This window comes from Lutjanus erythropterus, chromosome 11 (assembly GCF_056507025.1).
Source record: "Lutjanus erythropterus isolate fLutEry1 chromosome 11, fLutEry1.hap2, whole genome shotgun sequence".
Lineage (NCBI taxonomy): Eukaryota > Metazoa > Chordata > Actinopteri > Lutjaniformes > Lutjanidae > Lutjanus > Lutjanus erythropterus.
Window position 1 is genome coordinate 20487325 of NC_139327.1, and position 22047 is coordinate 20509371.

Sequence of the window (22047 nt, forward strand, 5' to 3'; positions counted from 1 at the left end):
TTACATTACATACTTGCACACACACTACACATACCTCTGACCACTCGTATATATATTTAACTTACAGTTCATTGCATCTGTGCAATCCAGTGCAGCATGATACGATTCTCTCCTTGACTTACACTACTAATGTGCAGTGTATATTAAGTACATATTTGCTATATATGGTCCTCATTTTTGTTCCGTCTCTTTACTTAGATTTATTTATGGCTGGGCTGCATCAACAAGGATTAAAAAAATGGTTTAATTTGGAATTATGTTGCACCAAACTGTAAAAAAAAACCTTAAGTATTGAAAGCAAAAGTATCAGAATGGCCCATTTCAAATGGTAAGAAGTATTGTAATGGTGTTGCTGGTGACTACTCTTTACACTGTTAGGTCTACAGCAGTGCATTATATTTTTTGTTGTATGTGTTTTAAATATTTCAGCTACAAATGCAAGTTAAGACTCTGCCATTTAGTGTGAAAGTCACTTATCAACAACATCCAGAAATGTCACAGACTTCTCTGTGGCCTCAAGCTCATCTAAGATGGGTTGACAGAAAGTGTAAAAGTGTGCTGAGGCCTGATGAATCCACATTTCAAACTGTTTTTTTTTTTAAATATGGATATTGTGTTCTCTGGGCTAAAAAGGAAAGTGATCATCCAGATTGTTACCAGCATAAAGTTCAAAAACCAGCACCTGTGATGGTATGGGGGTGTGTTAGTGCCCATGACATCATGGGTAACTGTCACATCTGTGAAGGTACCAATGCTGAAAGATACAAACGGATTGTGGAGCAACATATGCTGCCATCCAGACGACATCTTTTCCAGGGACGTCCCTATTTATTTCAGCAACAAAATGCCACACATTCTGCACGTTGCAACAGCTTCGTAGTAAAAGAGTCTGGGTAATAGACTGCCTCCCACTGAAAATGTGTGTTACGTTATGAAGCTGAAAAAATACAAGAGACCCTGGATTTGTAAGCACCTTTAAGTCGTAGATCAAGCAAGACTGCAAAAGAATTTCACTCTCTGAACTTCAACAATATGTGTCCGCAGTTCTGAAACACTTACAAAGTGTTAATAAAGGAAAAAGTGCTGTAACACAGTGGTGAACCTGCCCCTCTCACAGCTTTTGTGGAACATGTTGCAGGCATCAAATTAATTTGAAAAATTATGTACCTTTTCCTTAGATAGATAGATAGATAGATAGATAGATAGATAGATAGATAGATCCAATCTTAATCTAATAATTTTTATTTTCTCACTGAGTAAACTTGTTTGCTCCCTATAATGTTAATGCCATTTTTGTTATAATGTTACTTTACCCTTAATATACCAATGCAAACCTTCATTATGTAATGCATATCAAGAAGTATCAAATGACAAAATTTTACGGTAATATAATTCTGGTTAATACTGCTGGTAAATGTTGTAGATTATCATGGTGTTGACAGTCAGACCGGATTAGCCTCGCCACATCATTTCAACAGCATCCTTCACGCTATTGGTCGCCAAAAATCATGCAGTCACGTGACATGAGTAATGGTATTAGGCAGCGTGGTGAGCCAATGGCCTGCCCCATCACCTGACCGCTATTTGAATATTGATGCTCCCCCAGCCAGCCGTCACACTGGAGCGTCTTCCTCGCCGTGTTGTTGTTGTGTGACATTGTTCATCCATCACAACAGTGGGAGACAGATTTCTATAACCAGAACCCGCCGACCAACAAAATGTCCTCACTGCTGAAGCCCTTCTCGGTGTGTGAGGGGCCGTGTGAGAGCTGCGGTGTCCGGAGAGGATGCCCGAGCTCGGCTCCCCATCAGCAGCCTCCATCCCGGCGCCTGGCCGCCGCCGCTGCCGCGGCGGGGCTGGGCTCTCTGCCGGCCCACCAGCGCTCGTACGCGGCAAGGAGAAACCTGGCGGCCGCTGCGGTCGGGGGGAGGAAAATGACGCATCCTGGAAAGGCCATCCTTGCAGGTTTATTTTGCAAAGCAAATATTTATCCCGCAGATTTTCCCCGTCGTAGTCGTCTATTGCCTTCTGCACAGCGCAGCCTAATCTCAATCTGTCGCCCATTAAGGCTGTCCGTGCAGAAGTGGGTCACTGAGCCAGCGGTGATGTTACAGTAGCTGCATGATGTAGTTGCATGTATTTGTGTCTGTCTGTATTTATTTGCTATTGCACTCACATTATATTCATTTCCATTAAACCAAATCTATCTATAAGTACGCTGAATGTAAGGATGATATCTCTATCTATCTATCTATCTATCTATCTATCTATCTATCTATCTATCTATCTGTCTGTCTGTCTGTCTGTCCTAGCTGGCCACAGTGTTGAAAGGTATATGCAGCATGTACTGTAGATTAGAGGCAGCTTTACATTCAGCTGTTCTTACATACAGGCACTGCTGTGTAATCACATCACATCAGCATTTGATTCAAACACAAAGTAGAGCTGCATGAAATGATAAAGAAAGTAGTATGTGGGACTGCAACTATGATCATATTAATTGTTGATTAATTTGACAATTATTTTCTCAATCAGACGATTAGTCGATTAGTGAAACATGTTGATGAGTGTTTCCCAAAGCCGACGGTGATGTCCTCAGATATCTTGTATTGCCCACATTTCAAAAAGATATTCAGCAGAGCTGCGACGACTAATCAATTATTAATCGACTATTAAATAAATTGTCAACTATTCTGAGGATCAACTAATCTAACTAGTCTAAATTCTCTCATTTAAAGCTCCTCAAATGTAAATATTTTCCGGTTTCTTTACTTCTTTGTAACAGTTCACTGAAAATCTTTGGGTTGTGAGCAAAACAGGATATTTGAGGATGTCACCTTGGGTTGATTGAGAAAATGACTGACAGATTAATCTATAATGAAAATAATCAATAGTTGCAGCCATAATATTCAGTTTACTGTCATAGAGGACTAAAGAAATCAGATGGTCACATCTGAGAAGCTGAAAGCATTTTGATGTTCTTTTTTAAAATATACTCATTGATCAACTATCAAAATAGTTGCAGATTAATTTAATAGTTGACAACAAATCGGTTACTTGTTGCAGCTCTAATCATATTGAAATTATTTTGAAAGACACTGGATTGTGATATGATTCACGATTACTGGGAATGATCATTTTGGCATTTTGATCATTTTGCCACATATTTTTACCTTTGTCAAAAAAAATTCAGCTTCTGCGATTTGGATATTGCACAGGTTAGCATCGGCACTACCCTGCAATTAATCCATCTCCTCTTTATGATACTGAAATAGAAACACTGGAAAGATCCCCTTCCTGACAGAACATTCAAGAACAATCCTGCACAGTGAGTCAACAGATCTCGACAGCAGTGTGTCTGTCTTTCAGGTGGCATTGCAGGAGGAATCGAGATCTGCATCACCTTCCCTACAGAGTATGTCAAGACCCAGCTGCAGCTCGATGAGAGAGCCAACCCACCACGATACAGAGGGATCGGTAGGTCACTGGGACATGTGTGACTGCTGACTGACTGCAGGTTTGTGTGTCAGTCTTCTACTGGGTTATACTCACTACTGGATGTTTTGTGTGTGTGTGTGTGTGTGTGTGTGTGTGTGTGTGTGTGTGTGTGTGTGTGTGTGTGTGTGTGTGTGTGCACGCGCAGGTGACTGTGTGAAGCTGACTGTGCAGGATCACGGGCTCAGAGGGTTGTATCGAGGTCTCAGCTCCCTGCTCTATGGATCAATACCCAAGTCGGCCGTGAGGTAACGATGTGCACATGATATAATCTCACAGTAGATTTTACTTGACTTATGTGATGTAAAAAATACACACATTACCCTAAAAAACAAATGGACTGCAATAGAAACACATTTGTCTCCTGTAGCTGTGTGAAATTTAATATACAGTTGACTGATGTCAAAGCAGTGATACAGCATTTCTTGGTACTTACATAAAAGGGACAGTTCACCCCCAAAAAATAAAAATATACATATTTTTCTCTCACCCTTAGTTCTATTTATAAGTTTAGATTGTTTTGGTGTGAGTTGAGTTTTGGAGATACCATTACAATCCATTAAGCCTAGCACAACTTACTGCCTGCCTTTTTGATTTCAGTTGTTTGATTCACAAAACTTATCAATGACAACACAGAAATTATTTTGTTTGCCACACCCAATTCTTACAGTCAGATAGCCAGCAATCTCAGAGCCGTATCACATAACATTAAGCCAACTGCACAAAACCTTCTAACATTCATTTTGATCAGTTCGTAAATTTGATAAATTCGTAATTTTTATCCTCTGAGGGTTTACACAGGGCTGTCCATGATTTTATTTTTTTAGCCCATTTAGATTTCAGTAACACCCTCTAGACAGGTATTTCTAAGGCCTAACTTCCCCACCTTCAATTAGTCCAAAATGCTGCTGTTAGGATTATCACCAGATCAAGAAAACAAGATCAACTCACACCAAAAGAATCTAGATGGTTAAAAATCACTACATGTAAGAGGAAAGATATGCATTTTTGATTTTGGGGTGAATGTCCCTTTAAAAGCAGCCAATTTGAAGGGCTGCGACTAATGATTATATTCATTATCGATTAAGTATTATTGACTGATTGTTTGATCTATAAAATATCAGAGAACAGTGAAAAATGGCTTGATGATATGTAAAAGCTCAAGTCATCATCCAGTCTTATTTTGTCCAACCAACCATCTAAAACTTAACGATGTTTAATTTACTTTGATGTTATGACTTGAAAAAGCAATTTTTTCTTACGTTTGAGAAATTACAATTAAATATTTGCTATTTTTGCTTGAAAAAAGCGCTTTCTATGAAGGCCATGATTATACTGCATTCTAAGTACATTCATAAGACATTATAATACAGTTATAATGCGTCTTAACTTTTTAGAAATGTTTAAAGTCAAGCATGTCAATTTATAATGGAGTTTATAAAGTATTATAAGTGGTGGACACAGCATTCATAGTGCTTAATACCTCCATGCCAAAGTGACAACAGTGTATGAAATGGGATAATGTCTTATAAACTTCAATAACACATAGTAGCATGACTCTGTGAGCTTTAAGTTAGGTGACAGCACTTTGTAATGTAATTAGCAATTATATGATACTATAACACATTTCTGAGGACTTCTGAGCAATATTTACTGGCTGCGAGTAGAAAATCACAATAATGCATTATAGACATGACCTTCAAAGAAAAGTGTTGGCATTATTTTTAATGATTTAACAACGAATCAGTTATCAAGACAGTAATTTTCTGTCAATCAACTCCCAATAATCAAAGTAACCAAAGCACATATTGGAGCTGGTTTAGTGATGCTACCACTAAGTCAGTTGTTTGGAGTCAGAGAATTCAAATTTGGTCAATGAACACGCTATAAATTAGGTTTATTTTGACCCTTGTTATTGTTAAATGTATAACCTTCCCATCTGTCACAGGTTTGGTACGTTTGAGATGCTCAGCAACCCGATGCGAGACGCCACAGGTCGGCTAGACAACACACGGAGCCTCGTGTGCGGTTTAGGAGCAGGTATAGCAGAGGCCATCATTGTTGTCTGTCCCATGGAGACACTGAAGGTGGGTGGAGCTGGATACTATTACACATTTCTTCTACTGTAAGAAGCTCTTTTCACATCTGTTTTTATGAATACTGATCTGAACGAACTACGCACTGATGAAATCTTCCCTCATCCTCCAGGTGAAGATGATCCATGACCAGTGTTCGCTCAGACCTCGCTACAGAGGCTTCTTTCACGGAGTCAGTGAGATTATCAGAGAACAGGGTAAGACAGCAGCATGGGTAAATGGTCACTTTGGCTTCTGGTAATGAGAGCTGAGTCTGTAACTACATAATGAGTTTGACTCATTTAGGTGTCAGGGGGACGTATCAAGGTCTAACGGCGACTGTGCTGAAACAAGGAACCAATCAGGCCATCCGATTCTACGTGATGAACTTGCTGCGCAATTGGTACAAAGGTGAGAAAACCACAACAAAATCCACTGTCCTTGTCCTTTTTCTATCCAGTTGGTCAATGGATTTTCTTCCTCTTTCCTTCTATTCTCCGTGGACCCAACATTTTCATTTGGCCCCTAAGGTGACGACCCCAGAAAAGAAATGCACCCAATTGTAACGGCGATGTTTGGAGCGACAGCGGGAGCTGCCAGTGTCTTTGGAAATACGCCTCTGGATGTGGTGAAGACCAGGATGCAGGTAGGAAACACAACCTGTGATGATTTATAAGGAGAATTCACCAGGTTGCACCAACAAAAAAGATTCATTTAATCTACAACCCCAATTCCAACAAAGCTGGGACGCTATAAAATGTAACCTCTGATTACAGTACAAAGACAAGATGTTTAATGTTCAAACTGATTACTACACCTGTTCTGAATTAGATGCCTGCAACACGTGCCATGTTCATACATGTGTATGTAACTTTCTGCATTAATGAATTAATGTTATCGCTGGTAACAATCTGGATGGTACTTTTCCTCTCTAGCCCGGAGGACATGAAGTCCATGATTTCCATAAACAATCAGAAATGTAAACTCGTCAGGCAGGAGCATGCTTTTTTGCTTCCTGTCAGTCCATCTCAGTTCAGCTTGGGTCATGAAGAAGTCTGCAGCATTTCTGGATGTTGCTGATATATGGCTTTCACGTTGCACAGAGTTTTGCATTTGTAGAGGCAGCGACAAACTGTTCACTGACAACAGTTTGACAACGTGTTCCCAAGTCCATTTAATATCCTTTTTACAAAAAAAGTTTTTAATGCCGTGCTGCCTGAGGGGTCAAAGGTCACAGGCATTAAATGTTGGTTTTCAGTCTTGCCCCTTACATGCAGATTTTAATGATATTGTGGACTGTACATGGTGAAACCCCTACATTCCTGCAGTTTAGTGTTGACAAATGTTTTTAAATTGTCCTTTTTCTTGTGAACGACTGAGCCTTTTGAGGACGCCCTTTTCATACCTAATCATGATACTATCACCTGTTACCAGTCACCTTTTTACCTTTCAAACTGGGGTTTTGCGTTCCCAGTCTTTTACTTGCCTTGTCCCAACTTTTTTGAAACGTGTTGCAAACATCAAATTCAGAATTAGTGTATAATTACAAAAAACAACAAAGTTTATCAGTTTGTGCACATAATCTAAAGTTAAACCATGATTTAATTGGCTTTAAAAATAATCTTTGTTGGTGAAATCCCACCTTGATGGAGACGTATAATCAGTGTTGATGGTAAATGTAGTTAACTGAGGAAATAAATTCCTCATTGCATGCTACGTATGTTGACCAAAAAAGCTGAGTTCTCCTACAGGTCTGCGATATTTGAAGCACTCTGTTTCTTTTTTTAGGGTTTGGAGGCCCACCGCTACAAAAACACAGTGGACTGTGCCTTCCAGATCTTGAAGCATGAAGGACCACAGGCGTGAGTAACCCTGATCAGTGCTGCTTAGTTAGTTCTATTGAATACAAGCCATCTAACCTCATCCTAACCTTCCTTCCTGCAGCTTCTACAAAGGAACAGTTCCAAGGCTTGGCCGTGTGTGCTTGGATGTGGCCATAGTCTTCGTCATCTATGAGGAGGTGGTGAAACTCCTCAACAACGTGTGGCAGACACAGTAAGATGGATGGCGACGGAGGTCCAGAGGGAAGCACAGACCAGTGCCTCATGCTACGCACAACTGAACACCTCTATTCTACTTCATAGCTCCTTGCATTGCCCTGAGCTGATGACACTTCATCTTTACCAGTTTCCTCTCTGTGACATTAAATTAATGATTTGCAGGACATATCCTGAACACATTGTTAAAAAAGGGGAGGGAGGGAGGGAGGCTGTTTGCACAAAACAGCTCAGTTTAGAATTTCTCCTCTTTTTCTTCTAGTGGTCAGACCTAGGAATCAGGGCGAATCGAGGATTCTTTTATTTTGAAGGACAGGAAAGTGAAAGGAAGTAATGAGATGATGAGTAAATCTGAAACATTAGCGCATTTAGAGAAGAAAAACACATATTATTAACCAAAGGTTCAACATAGAGAGAAGAAGAGATAACAGTAGGTTATAAAGGGATATTACGTATGTTTTAGCCTTCTATGACTGTTGCAACCGTACCTGTTGTAGAGTGAACTCTTTATACTGAAACCATAAACGTGTCTTTTGATTCACTGAATACTTACTATACTGAGCGAAGAACAGAGATGCTACTGGACGCAAAACAAGCTCGCCGCAGTACTTTAAAATGTCCGTGCAGTACTTCAGCACATCTCGGTGTTGTAATTGCTTACTCGATTGTGCTTGTGGTCTCATCGCACTAAAACATTTGCAGTATTTTCTCGCTGGTGATGACCTTACGTTCTGTTCATTGTGCGTTTTTATGGCTGCCGCTGACAACAAGAGTATGGCTGCATGAATCTTGATGTACTGTAGCATCTGTCCTGTGTTAACACGCTGACAGTGGCTCGCAGGCTTGTTGAGGCTATACAAACTGGTCTGAAGAGTTTCAGAGTGTTCAGATGTATTCATTAAGCACATTTTGTAGGAAACTGATCCATATGTAGCACAATCTTCACATGCAGTCTTCAGAGTGGGAGATGAGAGTCAAGTTTAACAAAAGTTAGTGAGCTCGTTGCGGTTTCAACAGCAAATAAGCAAAAAACTATATATAACTATATAAGGCTGCAACTAGTGATTATTTTCATTATTGATAAATCCACTGATTTTCACAGGTCATTTAGTCTGTTGAGTTGCACCAACATAATTTTTAAACCTAATTAAATTGCTTCAATTAAAACTGATTTAACTTAAAATTGTTTTGCATCAAACTTTTAAACTAGAGAGAAATTAGGGCTTCTTTGGTGAGCCATCATGAGTGGGCTAACTAACTTTTTAGGTAGCCAAGCAATGCAACTTTTTTTTTTTTTCCGAACATTTTAGCTAGCTAGTAAACAATGTAGTATTTGTGAAGGAATACAGAGCAGCCAAGGGTTAGCAGTTTTATTTTCCCCTTTTATACCTACTAGCAAGGTAATTAAGCACCTCCTTACTGGTTGAACTGTCTTTAATTTCAGTTTCTATCACTAAACTTGGATTTACTTAAGTGAGATTAGTTTTTAATTTTACAACAGAGCCCTGCCTAGATTTAAATCTGGATTTACTCATTTTAAACCTAGTTTTAGAACTAATCTTGAACTAAACAGTCTTGGTGCAACCCAGTCAAAATGTCAAAAAACTGTGTTAAGCGCTTATCACAATTTCCCAGAACCCAAAATCACAATAAAAAAAATCATTTTATTCAAGAAGCTGCAGCATAAGTTGAAATATTTGCTTGAAAAAAATATTTGATTATCAAAATAATTGGCAAATAATATTCTTTCAATCGACTAATCCAGGGTTTTCCAAACTTTTTCATGTAGCATGGACCAACAGTTTGAGAGGATATTGTCTTAAAGGGAAAGTTCACCCCAAAATCAAAAATACATATTTTTTCCCTCACCTGTAGTGTCATTTATCCAGCTAGACATCTTTATGGCTGATATCTCCAAAACTCTGCAACTCACACCAAAAAATCTAGAGGGATAAACAGCACTACAGGTCAGAGGGAAAATACGTCTTTTTGATTTTGGGGTGAACTGTCCCATTAAGGAGTATTTTCTTCCTATTATTTTTATGGTGTAAAGATAAAGTCTTAAGTCAGTAAATGATCAAACCAGGATCACTATAAATTACAATAAAAAATGCTCAACCCTACCACATTTTTAAAAAACCACTTGATTTCGATTTTTTTGCAGATTAATCAACACATCATAGCAGCTCCAGTAATACTTTGCTCAGAGACTCAGTCAGGCTGCAGCTTGAAGTATAAAAATGCATCCACTCCTACTTGAGACAACATGTAAACATGTCCGACTGTGTAAGCCATATGATGTGCTTCAATGTGCTTGAGCCTTCAGTGGTTTTCTCCTGCTCATTGATTCACTCGTCAAACTGTCCTTTAGTCACATAGTATGTCACTTTAATATTCTTTGTTTACCTCAAGCTAACCTGCTTCATACAGTGAGCTCTTTGTACGCTAACTGATGAAAATGTGTATTAGCCGTCTTTAAATGCACTCATTCTTGTTTAATATAGTGTTTACATATGATGAACGACATTAAGGGGACGTTGGATATGTCAGGGGCTTGATAACACGCAAGGCTTGGTTTTGATTGACCCAGTTACACCACTCAGCCTTGCACAGAAGCCTTTTACTCTTCTTTGCCAAACTACTTCAGTAGAAGTCCAATGTAACATCCCTGATAGGAGCAAATCTTTATTACATTTTAAACCGAGAGCAACAGAATATTGTTTGTATTGTTGGTATTTCTCTACTGTTTTGTTTTCATTAACTAACGCACATTTTTACTGTTTAGACTCTTCATGTGTTTAAGCTTTGCTGCTTTTCATAAACAGGCCGACAGCATGTGTACCTCATCATGCAGCATATCAGATTCAGTGTGATGGTTCACATTTCAGAAGATCCTGTTGGGCAGATTGAGGGATTCATTTGTGTTGGTACTACATCAGAAAAAAATCCTGTCGAAACATCTGCTCTCCAAGTGTGATTCACATGATCAGATGTGGAAACTCCTGAAGAGACATTCGGTATTTAGATATTAACATGGTTTCACTGGTTTCAATAAACTTGTGATTAATAAACCTGATCTGTGTGACTCTGCAAATATTTCAAGACATCAGATAAATGAACTGTGGTGTACTCAGATACAGTTGATACACCGATTAAGACACAAAATTAAAACTACTGTCAGGTAAAACACTGACACATCATCATCAAACAAGGGCACCTGTCAAGAGGTGGGATATAATAGGCAAGTGAATAGGTAGGAAAAATGGGAAAGTGTAAGGATCTGAGTGACTTTGACAAGAGCCAAACTGTAGGAGGTACTTTCAATGCACCACATCTAGCTATATATTTTACACATACTTATAAAGATCTTACATACACTTTTTTTTTTTTAATTAACTCAAAATCATACCATACCTTGCAAGTAGAGGTAAAACTGTCACTGCTGGTAGCACTGACAACAAAACATCCAATGATGTATGAGAATTTTTCTCAAAGCCTGTTAAACACAAAAAAATTCAGTATGAGTACCCTTAATGTGATACAGATTCCAGTGGAGTACTTCATCTGATACTTTTTTGTGACACTGATTGGCTGTGAGCAAAACCATATAAATGTAAAGAGTACTGAATGCAGATATTGTTTGACTGGAAACGTTTCAATACTTCTGGGTACTAGATTATTTTAATCAATACCTTAAAGGTATTGAGTACTGATGCACAGCCCTAGTAACAACTTAAGACTTGTGGAAGTATGAGGTCTGACAGGTCATGTAAAACACTTAAATCAAACACAGATTCCCTGGTTGTGCTGTAAATATTTATTCATATTAAATATTTACAAAGCTGGTTATATACAGGAAATAAAAAAACAGGTTATTCTGACTGGAATGGTGACCCTGTTTTTTTCAGTGAGACAAGAATCAAAGAGTTCAGTGTTGGTGACACTTGGCTTCACCGCAGCTCCGAAGAGAAAAATCAGCAGGCTGAAGCTTTGCTGATGGCAGGACAGAGGAGATTAAAGGCTGAAGGAGCAGGGCGAGCGCGGTCGGCATTAACATCACAGAGGAAGGCATTAGAGCTCCCACCTGTTGCCGCGACGGTCCACCTGTCACCTGCAGTATATAGTTCATCTAGAGAGGCTTATGGTGAAGGAGGGGACACACACACACACTGCTGAGACATACTGTAGTTTTCATTCTGTGCTGCTTAAATCCTGACCACCTCATTTCATTTCTCTAGAATAGCATGTAGTCAGAATTTAAATCAGAGAATTTTGATGAACATATTCGTCAGTTTCATCATTATAAATGTAATTTATGGTGCTGGTGCTAATACCGGTGCATGTTTCCCTTTGCAAGTGGCGAGTGGAGTTTTTTCTTACTGCAGTGAAAATGTTTTTTGAAGGCTATGATTTTTTTTTTTCCCCAATAGATTTTGGCTTTTGGACTTTACAGCACTTTGGAGTTGGACATGATTGGATCACACAAGTTGAAAACAATCCCACACAGCTTCATCTTTCTCTGCAACTGTGCAGAAATACTGGGCTTGAACAGAATGAACAGACATGCAAAACAAAGTATTCACTACATCCCCAATAATAAGGCTATAGACCAAGGAGTAAGTTTACATTTACATGTCAGGCTTCTACTTGTTCTGATCTCAATAGATCAACGCTCTCATGATTATAACCGACATTTTACATTCCAACTCAGATTAACACCTTTGCGGTGTTACATGATAAATATTCCCACATGGGTTCCAAACCTGGACAGGCCATTTGCATCATGACTGGGTGAGAGTTCCTTGACACAGTGCCGCTGATGACAGACAGTGTGGTCAAGCTAAACGGGGGATTAGATTCAGTCAGTCTAGCCACCCTTGCTCCAGCTGTCAGGCGTCTTGACAGACAGTAGTAGATGTAAAATCCTCTGTCGAAGTTAGGAAACGGGAACAGATGTGCGGCTATCTTCTCCATCTGGAAACACAACACAAGGCCAGAGGGTTAGATGAGAGGAAACACTGTTTTTATAGTTTATACATTTAATTTATGAGATTCTGAACATTAATATAGCAGCAAACAACTGTGATCTTTGTACAGATATAGTGGAGTAATGGCATCCTGACCCAAGAATGAAGTCACACTCTCTCTCTCTTTCTGTTGTAACCTGAGCTCCTCTGTTCTTGTTTTGGTAGCTGTTCTGCTTGCACATGAATGCAAGTGCACGTTAGTGCATGTGAGACCCTCCCTGTGTTTACAAAGAGACTAAGAGAGTGACCTCCTGCACAGTAACGGTGGGAATCTCTTGGCACCTCGATGCAATCTGATTCTGATTCAAAGAGCTGCGATGCAATTATAAAATGCTTATCAATGAATCATAATGCATCAAATTTTAAGCTTTTAAATCAGAGGGTGCTGCCCGGTCACACTGTATCCATCTGCAGTTGCTCATACTCAGCCGTCCTCACAAAAACTCAAGTAGAAGCCTAGTTTAGAACATGAACATGACATACGTTGATGTACATTATGTTTCATCATGCATTTGGTTCATCTGTAAAGAACGCACGGACCAGCCTTAGAAAAATGTTACAGTGTCGATAATTGGGTTTTAAATGTCCAATTATCGACTTTTCTGCATTGATTAGATGTGATGTGTAGGTGTTTTTCTGACAGAAAGGATGACGATGGCCTCTTGGTCTCTCACTCACATTCTGAGACATTTGTCCTTCCCACCACTGGCCACTCTTTGTCCATCAGGACTCCAGTCCACTGCAAAAACCTACACCCACAAGAAATTAGGCTATTAGACAGAAAAAAAAGATTACAGTCAAAGCAGAATTATCAGGAAGCAGTGTTTCCTGCCCTCACCTCATCAGCATGTCCAGGTAGGTCCATATTCAGCTTCCCGGTCTTGATGTCCCAAACTTTAAGCGTACTGTCGCTGCTGCCGCTAACCAGCAGCCTGCTGTCTGCTGACCATGCAACTTGATACACAGATCCCACGTGTCCACGCAAGGACATTAAATACCTTTGGGTGAATGGACAAACAGGCACAGACATAATTACACAGTGAGACACACAGATCTGAGGCCTATAGCACCATCATCTGGACAACAGTGGTATTACACACAGATTAATTTCTGATCTACTCCAGCAGTTCCCAACATTTTTCCTTAATGTTCTCCTTTTCTATCACTGAGAGAACTGACATATTTAATAAATATTTCATATTATATTCAATGCATAACAGTACAGAAAATTATGTTATGAATTCAGAAACACAGAGCTGATTTTTATGAATGCAATAAGCTTGTGTAGATTATTGCATCAGATGAGTTTTAGAGTATTTTAGAAACTCTGTTCCGTTAGTATTATGTATTTCTTAATTCATTTTTAACAATCATACAAACTTAATAGGCTTCTTCTTCTTCTTCTTCTTCTTTTTTTTAACAAACTTAGTTTCTTCTCCCTGACACTTGGCTATTGTTCTAGCAGCTGGGTGTTTTAACTGTGTTCTTTCTGAATATAGCTTGTGTTGAGATCTCACTGTGCCCTTATTCTGAGAGATTATATCTTGAATAATAACCGGAACTCTAAAAATAACCCCCTGTGAAGCTTTGGTGACCCCTGGTGGAGGCACCCCAGGTTGGGAACCAGTGGTCTACTCAACAAGACAGCCACTGTTGCTCTTCGTGATTGAAAGTTTTTCTTACTTTCCAGTGCGTCCATCCCAGAGTTTAATGGACTTGTCGAAGGAGGCGGAGGCGAGGAGCCGGGTGTCCGGGGAGAAGAGCACCTCATTGACCAGAGCACTGTGGCCCGTCATCCTGGCCAAAGGCTTCTTGTCCTCTGCGGGGTTCCACAGAAACAAGGTGAAATCATCCGAGCCAGACACCAAACGCTCTTGAGCCGGACCCTGCAGCACGAGAACACGAGTGAGGGGACTGAGACTGAGACGTACAGACCTGAACACATCAGTACCAGTGTTCCTACACATTTTCCATTTCAAAATTCCAAACTTTTCCAGACTTGTCTTTCAGGCAGTATTTCACATCGGAGTACAAATAGCTTGATGTTTATTATGTAAATAAATAGTTTTAAAATGCAGTTAACATGTATGTTACATTCTGACTATGTAATCTATTATGTTGCCAAAAATGGCCCCATAATTGCAGCTAAGTAATGTATAAATAATATTATATTATTGTTCCCTGGTATTTTAGGCTCTTTTATAAATAATAACCAAAAATCCACTGAAATAAGTTATATAATTTAATTTTCACAGCATCTGTGCAGTGGTCATATCCATGGAAACTTCATGGTAGAATACATACAAATTCAGACAAGCTTAATATTTAGTCTTAGCAGCCAGATCCTGCCCAGAACTGCTTGTACAACTTATGATTGATTTATTTTTAAAAATTCTGAATTTTAAATTTTACAAAACAGAGTAGAGGCAATAGTCTGGAAACACAAATATTTACCATACTCTGTTTTCTTTTTCTCATACTTAACAAATGACTAAAATCAAATTCCATACTGCATAGGAACCCTGTAGTTCAGACAACTAATAGTACTTACCCTAACTTTATTATATCTCTGCAAAGCTTTCTCCTTCAGCTCTTCCACTGGGGAGGAAAACCAAAATGCTAGTTACATGGAAACATCCTTTTGCAAACATCTAAGCCAGAAATTCTCTTCTAGTAGCAAATGTTCCCCACGAGAACTGTATCTCATAAAAAGGTTACATGATTCTTACATGATCCAGTGAGGTCCTGGGGGTTGATGGTGGCATTCGCAGGTTCGAAAGCTCCGGTGCGCAGGACATAGTCTGTGCTGAGAGCCAGGGTGTTCACCCAGTGGGCATGACCCTGCAGAGTCCTGCACTGGACACCCTGTACCCACAAATACACACACATTAAAGGGTTAGTTCAGATTATTTCATTTGGGGTTGTATGAGGTACTTGTCGGTAGTCAGTGTACTAGCTGCAGTAGAACAAACACTGAAGTCACACAGTAACACAAAAAATTTACAGATTGAGTCAAAATAAAATGACTGATTTCCCGAGTGGAGTTTGGTTAATGAGGCTACTTGGCTTATCTGACAGTGATTTCCTGTGATTTTTCTGATACTGATTTTTTTAAGTGGCTAAAATGTCTTTTGCTGTTGACCCTGTCCACAGCAGTTCATTGCTTAGCTTCCTACAGCAGTACTCCTCTCTGCTTCTCCAAACTGGGGAATGTGGGCCACCATCTACTGTAGTTCAAACACTCAAAACTATCCCTTTAAGTCTTGATTTGACAAACATATGTCTCTTCTCTTTTATTCAACTCATTCTGTCTGTGGAGATCAACATTTTAGTGTCACACCCACACAAACCGACAGACTCACATCCTTGGCTCTCCAGACTTTGACCGTTCTGTCCTGGGACGAAGTGTAGAGAAGTCCGTCTCCTCCCCACTTCACGCAGGTGACTGACTGAGTGTGTCCAGTCAGGATCTTCTCACATCGTCCCAACACAGTGTCCCAGATACGAATTGAGCAGTCCTTTGAGGTACTGGCCAAGTACCGACACTCTGGGTTACTGACAGGGAGAGAGGGAGGCAGAATGTTTCAGAAGGTGTGTCTCAAATAAACACTGTTCAAAAACAAGTATGCACCATACAGCGCCAATCACGTCATCATGAACCGGTGAGTATCTACTCCACTAGCTTCTCTAACACAGTGTTTCCCAACCCTGGTCCTCAAGGCACACTGGCCTGCGTGTTTTAGATGTTTCCCTGCTCCAACACACCTGATTCAAATGATCAGGTTGTTATCAGGCTTCTGCAGAGCCTTGATGACGAGATGATCATTTGAATCAGGTGTGTTGCTCAAATATCACAAGGCAGACCTGTTCAAGAAGGTGGTGAAACAAAAGCAAGAGTGAGGCTGTGTTTACATGGTCATGTGTAACTGGCGGAAAAGTACTATTTTGATGCAAAGACACCAAGTAGCTCAAAGGGAATTCAGACATTTTTATTTTTTCATAATAAAAGTATGTACAGCTGCATGCAAATGGGAATATTAGTGGAATATTAATTTTCATTAACCATGTAAACAGCTTAGTAGGAATATTGTCTTTTGGAAAATAAAGGCAAAAACTTGAATATTTTGTGCACGCAAACATACGCAAATCGACTAGGCAGAGGGCACAGTTGTTACTAAAAACATCAATATTGTCTCCTTTCTGTTGAAGTGCCCCAGTAAGCCAGACTGCACAATACCAAACTGAAACTGAAGTAGCTAAATGGAATTCAGCCACTTTATTATTTATATTTAATATTTATTTCATTATTTCGATCCCTGTATTTCCCAATGTGTCATGTTCAAATATTTTGTGAAGAAGCTTAAATTATTGATGAAATTTTCCGTTTTAAAAGTAAAACACATCAGGGCAGAAGCTGCCTCTGAAGAGGAATTTAGGTCAGCATTTTAAAAAATGAGATGATGATGATGAATTAAGCACTCACAGATGAAGAGGTTCCCAGCAGAGCCAAGTGATCCACTTGGTGTGTCCTGTCAAAGTCTTCCCAATCTGTGTCCCCGTCACTGGATCCCACAGACAGATCTACAGGAACAGACCCACAAAACATAAATACATCGTGTTCATGGGACACATCTTAAAAACACAGATCAGGTGTGTGTGTGTGTGTGTGTGTGTGTGTGTGTGTGTCTGTCTGTTTGTTGACAGCTCACCTGACTGTTCTTGCACCCTGAAGCCAGTTTCTTGCCATCAGGTGACCAGGCGATGCTGAGTACCCAGTGTGTGTGTCCTGAAATAAAGTAGAATAAAGCTCAGTGGTGTCTAAAACCATTAAAGGCATAGTTTGGATTATTTGAAGTCAAGTTTTATGAGGTATTTATTGATTGCCAGTGTATTATCTATAGTCAATGGCGGTTGACAAACCCCCAGTTTGGAGAAGCAGAGAGGTGTACCAGTGTAGGAAGTTAAGCAATGTCCTGCTGTGGACAGGCTCAACAGAAAAATGTATCTTAGCCATTTAAGAAAAGGTCAGCTTACTTTTATACTATATTTAGTATAATGTCATTGCTTTACCTTGCTGTCAGACAGCCTTTTCAAACAGGATACCACTGTTATCTAAGCCAAATGTTGCTCTCTACAAACCAACCAGACTCCATTTGCAAAATCAGTATTTTTACTCTGCAGAACACAGGGGTCGCTGGTCTACCATTGCCTTGATCTGTTTGTTAGTTTGTGTTATTGTGTGACTTTGGTGAATGCAATCTAATCTTTTAAAACAGAGAAATGACACAATAACACAAACAGACTAATCAATTGAAGCAGAGGTAGTCCAGCATGTTCCATGTTCTGCAAGGTAAAATTGCAGATTTTTCCTATAGAGTTTGGCTGAGCAAGAGAGGGGATATCTAGCTATATAAAGTCGGTTTCCCATTGGAAAAGGCTCTCTGACAGCAAGGTAAAGCGGTGAAAATATTCTAAATATATCGTACACCTAAACTGATAATGATTTTTTAGATGGACCTTTTATAGGCACCTTAAATATGTTTTGCCGCTGACCCTGTCCACAGCAGTACATTGCTTAGCCTCCTACACCAGTGCTCGTGCTGCTTTTTCAAACTAGGGGCGTCTCAGCCACCATCTACTGTAGGTATACACTGACTATCAATATGTACCCCATACAAACCTACTTGAAATAATGAGAACTATCCCTTTGAATTTGAGATTGTGCTGCCCAACAGAAGTGACTGTGTACCTCTGGCAGTGTGGTGAGGCGTTTCAGTTGTCAAGTCCCAAAAACGCACTGTGGTATCACCGGAACCGCTGGCCAAATATCTGAAACAAACAAAATGTACAGTTTCATCCCCTCTATCCATCATTATATCAGGGCTAAATCAGGGTATAAAAAAGCATGACAAACAGAAAGAACCATTGCCATCAGTTCAGTTACTCACTTGCCGGTTGGGCTGAAAGCAGTCGAGATGACAGCCTCTGTGTGTCCCTGAAGTGTGCTGGTACAGCGGGCCACAGCTCGGACCCGGAACACAGCCTGAGGCTGATACACCACTGGAAGAACCTGCTCTGTCTCGACCCCGAGAGCCTTCACACACAAGCCCAGACTGGACACAACCTCCGCTTCTCCACGCACAAAAAAAGCAAGTGGCACTGGCTCCTCCTACAGAGAATAACAGAAAAACACAAGATACATTCACTGGATGTTCACTGGACTCATTACACTGTCAAAACGTCAGGTGCCATGACAGTTTTATGCACACCCCTTCAAATAAAGTGTTTATTTATAAAATTAATAATGTAATCTACATTTAGTTACTTGAATACTGACTAAACTTTGGGATTTACCATGTTAAATCTACCACAATAGTGACAAAGTTGTTGAAGACTACAGTAAGTAATATTGCCATACAGAATATAACTAGTAATACTTCTTTCACTGTAAAATGATAACTTTTACAATCTGAAATGCTGAGAGCCACGTTTTCATTTTAAACTGAATATTATAGATGTGGACAAAGCCTGGCTAAACATATAAGAGTGAAATACCTTGATGTGCAGATATGTACAGTCTAATCACAATTTAAATTCTCCATTTATGTGATACAATTAGAGATGCACAATGAATATTAAGAAATTTATATTATTATCTGATTTGACAGATTATGTCAAAGCATTTAATTTGAATTTTTAGACAAATAAAAGTCAAAGTGTGTTTGTGAAGTTTTTGATTTCCTTTATCAGGCTAAAAAAAAATCTGTTACACATGCCCATATATGATGCCAGCTGGTTACCTTCTGTAGCAGTGCATTGCAGACCAGCTGCAGTTTGTCTGGGGTGATGTCCAGAGGCACATCAAAAGGTGAACCCAGAACCTCCCCATCCTCATCCTGAAACTGGATCAGCAGCCGCTCCACGTCCTCACTAGTCATCCTCTGTCTGGTTTAGATACAGATCTAACAAACAGATATATTTACATATATGGAGGTATAAACACATACTTATTTAATTACATGCTATAAATAAACAAAAACCTACAGGCAATTCATTTAGTTTAGTTTCCCCGTAATGTTTCGGAAATCTCTGAATGTCAGTTCTCTGCTTTAAAGTTATTTTAAGTCAAAAAAACACACCCAATCGCTGATAAGATAGTGAAAATGAATACATTATGTTTTAAATGTTTTTCAGTGGGATCATGGTAGTTGCATCACTGCAATATCAAGATAATAGTAAAAAATGTAATACTATTAATAAAAATCTTAAAGAAACAGTCTTTGCAGGATTTCTGCATTCTTTCCTTTAACGTTAATCTAATCCACTTTGAGGTGTCATTTCTCAGTTTTGTCAGGAAGGCAACATTTAAGCTAGCTAACCTGCCTGACAAAATCTCTAATATGTTAACTCACTTACGTTCATTTAGAAAACAGTACAGGGAGCGACACTGTTGTAGAACCATACTTTACATTGTTATAACAAAGATTTGGACCAGATCGTACAACCTGAAATGCAGTATTTAGCTTCTGACTTCTAGCTAACTTAGCCTACGTCAATGTAAGTCTATGTCAACCTATAAAGCTAATTCTGCTAGCCTGCTGTTTAGCCAGCATTTCAGACCATTAATTCATTTTAGCAGCTATCGCAGGACAGAAAGATAATCGCCTGCTGTTCACACAGCTGGTTACAGTTTTATACTACTTTGGACGCACAAACAGGAGCTAAGAGTTTACCTTTAGCGAGGTAGCGATGTTTTAAAACTCCCCACGTGTGTACCACCGAAGAGCGTTTATAAGAGAGATACTCCAAGAAGCCGGAGTTGTCATGTCAGTGAACCGAGTCGCGCAATGAATTATGGGAGAGGAACGTGAGGATAGGAAGAACTGGCTGTTAGGTTGCCCTGTTTGCTTATCATCTTCACTTTTATTATATTTCTGTAAGTTCTCTGATATTGTTGGGGGAACACACGGATATAATAGACAATAAATAAAGCAGTTAATTAATTTATAACTATTTGTACAGTAAAGAAGACAGGGGCCAGTTAATAAACAAGCTTTAATAATAACATTTATCAGATAAAATTAATAAATATTAAAAGGCCAATAATGAGTCATAAACTAAAACACATTTTTAAATTGTCTTAATTCAAAGTGACTTGCACAGTTTTATCTTACAATAGTCATATTTACCCTGTTCTGGATTACAAGATGGAGGATTAGAGCTGCAGGACTTCAAAGAGGCAGATTTAATTTGTACTCGCTGCTGTTTGTGAGGGAACATGGAAATCAGGGTTGGACAAACCTTTTCCCGTCAAGAGCCAAATCTGAAACTTAATGTTGAGTCATGAGCCAAAAACATACACCTAATGAGGGTAGATAGCAGGGGTGGATCTAGGAGTTGAGGAGATCTGGGGATAAGCCCAGAGAATACTTTTACTTTCAGTACATTTATCTGATAATATTTCCATAGTTTTACTTCAGTAAGGTTTTATGAATGTAGGATTTTTACTTGTAGTGCAGGATTTTTAAAGTGTGATATTAATACTTTTGCTTCAGTAAAGAATCTGAAAACCTTTTACACTCCTGGTCACCTCAGAGAAGTCACATCACGTCTGTTTATTGTCTGGACAGACAGACAGACAGACAGAGGCAGACTGACTGGTCTCCACAGAGGCTGCTGCAGGAAAGTGTGCACACACGAACGCATGTTCATGCGCGACACCTTTATCTTGTCTGAGCTACAAATTAAGTTATAAATATGTTTTCAGGGTACCTGTGGGATCTTAAAAATATAAAGAAGTAGTTTTGAATTTCGTTAACAAAGTCTTGAATTTAAACTTCGCTGCTGGCTGAGACAAAGCAGCCCCTCCAGAGAATCATATCACAGGAAGACAGAGGACAGGACGAAGATAGTGATTGATGTCTATGCTCTTTGTGTTTTTAGAAACCTCACTCAGTATTTTGATTTCAGGATTCTAATTTATTATATTGACATTTTAGATTTGTTTCCAGTGAGATAATACATGAACTTGGTAGATAATGATTTTCCATTATCTGCTTACACTGGGGTCCTGCATCATCCTGTCAGGATTTATTTCATAATAATGACACACTCACTGTACATTATCCTTTAACCAGTATCCTTTGTCTCAATCATTTTCACTCAGGAGTAGATTCTCTGTGTGAAGGTCTAGCTGGTAAACCTATAAATGTCCAAATTTTGTCTGAATAGCTATAGCTTTGTCAAAAGGATATGTGCTGAATTTAGAATAGTTTTGTGCTGAATCACAAGTTGTCATGTTTTACAAACCGTTAGATGTGTACATTGGCTGATAAGCAAAGAAACATCAAATATTTTAAACTGCATTTGGCATAGCGTGCTCCCCATAGAACA

The 22047-nt window shown here is 39.3% G+C and overlaps 2 protein-coding genes across 2 annotated transcripts; one reads left to right on the plus strand and one right to left on the minus strand.

The window, feature by feature from the left end:
- Window positions 1-1612: 1612 nt before the first annotated feature.
- slc25a1a (solute carrier family 25 member 1a) lies at window positions 1613-8656 on the plus strand. The gene is made up of 9 exons (XM_084730299.1): window positions 1613-1965; window positions 3370-3477; window positions 3644-3743; window positions 5444-5582; window positions 5704-5788; window positions 5877-5981; window positions 6101-6216; window positions 7359-7432; window positions 7515-8656. The coding sequence occupies exons 1-9, from the start codon at window positions 1719-1721 to the stop codon at window positions 7627-7629; spliced, it is 1089 nt and encodes a 362-aa protein (XP_084586425.1). The 5' UTR covers window positions 1613-1718; the 3' UTR covers window positions 7630-8656.
- Window positions 8657-11421: 2765 nt separating this feature from the next.
- On the minus strand, window positions 11422-20500 carry nle1 (notchless homolog 1 (Drosophila)). The gene is made up of 13 exons (XM_084731239.1): window positions 20388-20500; window positions 19455-19616; window positions 18603-18823; window positions 18404-18483; window positions 17364-17440; window positions 17138-17235; window positions 16017-16209; window positions 15384-15519; window positions 15206-15252; window positions 14338-14540; window positions 13493-13652; window positions 13333-13403; window positions 11422-12601 (listed from the first exon to the last, which is right to left on the minus strand). The coding sequence occupies exons 2-13, from the start codon at window positions 19590-19592 to the stop codon at window positions 12589-12591; spliced, it is 1437 nt and encodes a 478-aa protein (XP_084587365.1). The 5' UTR covers window positions 19593-19616; window positions 20388-20500; the 3' UTR covers window positions 11422-12588.
- Between the last annotated feature and the right edge of the window lie 1547 nt (window positions 20501-22047).